Consider the following 5,284-nt stretch of genomic DNA (forward strand, 5'->3'; position numbering starts at 1 on the left):
TATATTAGTCATTCGATCAGACTAAACTTCTAAATCTGCGTAGAATCTTGCCTCAAAAATATACAGTCCCAAAGATATACAGTGAAATAGCACACGAAAATCAATGATGAGATCTATTGATAACTATCAAACTATAAAACCAGTCAAATTACCTGCAGGACTCAATATGGGTACTGTTGATCAGCCCCATTTAGCCCTTCATTTCAATCCCCAGCCATAGTGAAAACAAACAGCAGCTTCTGTACCGGTTCTCAGATTCCAGAGGTAAAGGGAGACATAAAATATAGGTGCTCAATTGTTTGGTTATCCATAGGACGCAGCACACTCTTAGATTCCTTCTAGATGTTAGGTGGTGCAGAGGCCCCGTCCTGGGCCTGTACACGTGGCAGCTCAGGGCGATCCGAGTTGGGCTTGGACCCCGGGCCCATGGGGAACCAGCCCAGGTCACGCGGCGGCTAGGGCTCCGTGGGGCTCCCGAGAGCTACCCCGCAGAGGGCGGGGAGAATCCCCCTCAGCGCGGGATGGGGAGCTATCCAGGGCAAGTCCCGAAGCGTACGGAGGTCGGACTCCAAATAAAGTATAAGTAGTAACGCACAATGATTGCGCAAGGTACGCTCACTATTGGCAACTCGCTCCCGACTGCTTTACTGTTAGTACACTCCCCGCTCACCAGAAAACTAACTTGACCCTTCGGAGCGCCCTCAGGGACTACCTCGGGGCCCCTGTTAGTTCACCCTCTCGTTTTTCTTTCAAACTTATGACGCGCTCTTTCCATCAGCTCGCCGAGCTCATTAGCTCAGCTCGGTCAGGGGAAGTTCCGTGCTTTTTCAGTTGGCGCCGTCTGTGGGAACCCGAAGGTACGAGTATTTGCGTTTATGGCGAGAACGCGTTCCAAGCGAACCGTGGATAACACTGATCCCGGAGCCGGTGAGGGGTCCCGGCGAATGGAGACCGAGGCGGCCCAAGGCGCAGGGGGCTTGGCCCTTTTAGGGGAACGAAGACAGCAGATCTATCAGTTTGTAACCGAGAACCTCCCCATGCTGGAAGACATAATCCGGCAGGCGAAGGAGGGGGGTGAGGCCGGGGGTGCGCAGACCTCTAAGGCGAAGGGGAAGGAGAGGGAGTCGCTCCCCATTCCCTCGGAGGACGAGTCACGGGACCAGCCCCCCAGGAGGAAACGACCGCGGACTCCTCCTCGATGGTTGGGGACAGCGAGAGATATTCTCGCGACCGGTCCGTTGGGGGCCGACCGAGGAATCCCTCCTCGTGGAAGCTTGCGCGGAACGAACCGGAGCGCTCCCCCGCCCGATCTATCAAGAGCCGGCCGCGGGACCCTCCCTAATGGCAGCCCGTCCGGGACAAGCTCGAGCAGATCCTGCGTCCGCAACTGTACGAGAACAACTACGCAGCCTCGCCCTTCATCCGAGAGATAGAGGACTACCCGTTACCTCGGAGGTTTAAAATCCCGAACATCGAACTGTACGATGGTTCGACTGACCCGGAAGACCACCTCTCGGTCTTCCTGACGCACATGCGTCTACAAACCGCCGCGGATGCACTCCGTTGCAAGACCTTCCCCATGTTTCTGAAGGGTAAGGCCCGGCTCTGGTTCCAGGGCCTGGCACCGGGGTCTATCTGGAGTTTCACCGAGCTGGCCAGACAGTTCACCGCCCAGTTCGTCTCCTCGAAGACTTACTCGAAAAACGTGGCCCACCTGATGGCCATCAAGCAGAAGCCGGACGAGTCCCTGAAGAATTTAATGACTCGCTTCAACACAGAAAGCCTGCAGATCAGGGACAAGGATGAAAAGAAGGTCATGGCTGCCTTCATGAACGGGCTAAGGGTAGAAGAACTCTACTACAAGCTTGCCGAACAGCCCCCCAAAAACCTGGAAGAGCTCTTGACCCGGGTTCACGCCGCCGCCAACGCAGAGGAGGCCACCCGCCTGAAACGACAGTCAGATCGGGAATTCGGGGATCGGAGAGGACGGGGAAACCCCCTTGAAACCAAGGACGGCCAAACCAGGAAGAACGTCTTCGATCGCCTCTCTAAGGATAAAGCCCCCGCTCAACCGCCACTCCCGGAAAAAGGGTATACACCCCTGACTCGGCCAAGGGCACAGATCCTGGCTTTGATGGAGGCAGAGGGTCTAGGAGGACGGCCGCCCAAGATGGGGACGCCCCGGAATAAAAGGAACCAGGACCGGTACTGTGCCTTCCACCGTGATGTAGGGCATGATACGGAGGGATGCTGGGCCTTGCGGAAGGAGATTGAAGACCTGATCCAGCGCGATTTCTTGGGGCGGTTTGTGCAGCCAGGTCGGCCGGGCCAGGAGCGTGGACGTGCCTACCGCGAAGAGAGGGGCGAAGGCTACCGCCCTGAGCGGCGTGACGCGGCCCGAGGACACTCCCCCGACCAGGACACTCAGGACTTGGCAGGGGTTATAAATACCATAGCCGGGGGTCCCACGGGAGGAGACAGCCATACAGCCCTGAAGAACAGGCGACCTCCCCCCGATGGAGATGATTCACTGAAGTGTCTGCGCATGGATGAGGAGATCACCTTCGGACCAAGGGACGCGGTTCCCTTGGCATCCGGAAATCATGAGGCCATCGTAATAGACGTCGTCACCAATAATTATCGGGTGAAGAAAGTGTACGTCGATCAGGGAAGTGCAGTGGACATCCTGTTCTACAGGGTGTTCAAGGTGCTCGGCCTGGAAGATGGACAGCTAACCCCTGTTCGAACACCTCTAGTAGGCTTTACCGGCCCACCCATCAATCCGGAGGGGATGATCACCCTGATGGTCACAGTAGGTCAGGCACCCAGATGTCGGACCATCCCTGTCAACTTTGTGGTGGTCAAGCAGCCTTCCCCGTACAACATATTCCTAGGTCGGCCCGCTTTGAATGCCCTCCGAGCGATTCCCTCATCGCTACGCCTCAGCGTCAAATTCCCCGCCCCGGGAGGAGTTGCCGAGGTGCATGGAGATCCGGAGGTGGCCCGAGCTTGTTACCTAGCCATGCTCCTGGGACACGAGAAGGTGGTCGCTCAGGTGACCAGCTTGGAGCCTTACATCCCGGGGGAGGAGGATCGGCAGCTGGGCACTCAGGATGAGATCGAGAAGTTCCCATTGAAAGATGACAGGCCTGACCAGGTAATCCGCATCGGTGCGTCGCTACCGCCCAAAGAGAAGGATGACTTGAAGGCCCTCCTAAGGGAGTACGCCCAGGTTTTCGCTTGGACAGTGGAGGACATGCCTGGGATCCCGACTGACCTGGCCGTCCACCACCTCAACATAGACCCCCGCTTTAAGCCAGTGAAGCAGAAGAAGAGGAACTTCGCTCCAGAGAGAAATGAGGTGATCAGGAAGGAGGTCGGAAAGCTGCTGGAATCCAAAATCATCATGGAGGTCTACTACCCGACCTGGCTAGCCAACCCTGTTCTGGTAAAGAAGGAGGACCAGTCCTGGAGAATGTGCGTTGACTTTACAGATCTCAATAAAGCCTGCCCGAAGGACTGCTTCCCCTTGCCGAGGATCGACAGGTTAGTAAATGCTACTGTTGGTTTTGACGTTTTGTGTTACCTGGATGCCTTCAAGGGATACCACCAGATAGAGATGGCTGAGGGAGATCGGGAAAAAACTTCGTTCATCACCGAGGAAGGGACCTACTGCTACCGGATAATGCCATTCGGGCTGAAGAACGCCGGAGCTACTTACCAGCGTTTGGTCAACAAATTATTCCAGAACCAGATCGGCAGGAACATGGAGGTTTACGTGGACGACATGATCGTCAAGAGCCGAGCAGGACCCCAACTCGTCCCCGACCTGAGGGAGATCTTGAACATCCTCTGGGAAAGCCGGATGCGGTTGAACCCGAAGAAGTGCACCTTCGGAGTTAGGTCGGGCCGGTTCCTCGGTTTCCTGGTCTCCCGAGAAGGGATCCGGGCGAACCCCAAAAAACTCCAGACCATCATGGACATGGCCACTCCACGGAATGTGAAAGAGGTCCAGCGACTCGCGGGAAGGATGGCCGCTCTGAACAGGTTCCTCTCACGGTCTGCGGTAAGGGGGCTCCCCTTCTTCCGAATCCTAAAAGCGCCCAAGGACTTTCAGTGGACCGAAGAGTGCCAGAGGGCCTTCACCGACCTGAAGGCGTATTTGACCGAGCTGCCCACCCTGACCGCCCCGAAGCAGGGAGAAACGTTGTTCCTGTACCTGTCCGCTTGCAACGAGGCCGTCAGCGCGGTTTTGGTGCGGGAAGACAGGGGGGCTCAGAGGCCAATATATTATGTTAGCCGCGCCTTACAAGGTCCGAAAACGCGGTATACTCCGGCAGAGAAATTGGTCCTCGCCCTGGTACATGCTGCCCGGAAGCTCCGACCATACTTCCAGGCCCACAGCATTGTGGTCAGGATCGATCAGCCCTTGCGACAGATACTCATAAAACCTGAGGTCTCGGGTAGGATGACTAAGTGGGCCGTCGAGCTCGCCGAGCACGACATCGGCTACCAGCCCCGCACCGCTATCAAAGCCCAGGCCCTAGCAGACTTCCTCGCCGAAGGGGCCAGTCTGTCCACAACTGAGCCGAGCTTCCTGCCCGAGGAGGCCCGGCCGGAAGAGCTTTGGGTACTATTCGTGGATGGGGCCTCAAGCAAGGAGGGAAGCAGAGCTGGCCTGCTACTCACCTCGCCCACAGGGGAAGAGCTGACCTACGCGCTCCGGTTCGACTTCCCGGCATCCAATAACGAGGCCGAGTACGAGGCCCTATTGACAGGGTTGCAGATAGCCCACCAGATGGGTGTAACCGCGATCAAGGTTAGGAGCGATTCTCAACTCGTAGTCAACCAAGTCCGCAGGGAGTACGAAACTAAGGAGGACGTCATGAAGAAATACTTGGCCAAGGTACGAGAGGCGAGAGCCCTGTTTGACATTTTCGAGATCGAGCGGGTGCCGAGGTCACAGAACAAGCGGGCGGACGCCCTGTCAAAATTGGCATCCTCCTCGTTTGCCCACCTTTGCAAGGAGGTCCTAATCGAGGTGGTCGAGCAAAAAAGCGTTGATCAGGTTCAGGTCCTGGCCATAGACAGCCCAGCCTCATGGATGGCCCCCATCGTAGATTTTCTCAGCTCGGGAGACCTCCCCGCCAACAAAATCGAAGCCCGCCGACTCCAGCTCAGAGCTGCTAAGTACGCCTACGCCGGGGGGACCCTCTACAGGAGGTCCTATTCATCCCCCGGCTAAAGTGCGTAACTCCCGAAGAAGGCGATTACGTCCTCCGTG

General features: G+C 56.9%; 1 protein-coding gene across 1 annotated transcript; it reads left to right on the forward strand.

Moving 5' to 3' along the window:
* The first annotated feature begins 1,531 nt into the window (after window positions 1-1,531).
* LOC113766196 lies at window positions 1,532-5,245 on the forward strand. Its single transcript, XM_027310409.1, has one exon. The coding sequence runs from the start codon at window positions 1,532-1,534 to the stop codon at window positions 5,243-5,245; it is 3,714 nt and encodes a 1,237-aa protein (XP_027166210.1).
* The last annotated feature ends 39 nt before the right edge of the window (window positions 5,246-5,284 follow it).

The sequence above is a fragment of the Coffea eugenioides genome, chromosome 3 (genome assembly GCF_003713205.1).
Source record: "Coffea eugenioides isolate CCC68of chromosome 3, Ceug_1.0, whole genome shotgun sequence".
NCBI classification, from domain to species: domain Eukaryota; kingdom Viridiplantae; phylum Streptophyta; class Magnoliopsida; order Gentianales; family Rubiaceae; genus Coffea; species Coffea eugenioides.

Coding starts and splice junctions, on each gene's coding strand:
- LOC113766196 (XM_027310409.1), top strand. CDS start 1,532: ATGCGTCTACAAACCGCCGCGGATGCACTCCGTTGCAAGACCTTCCCC.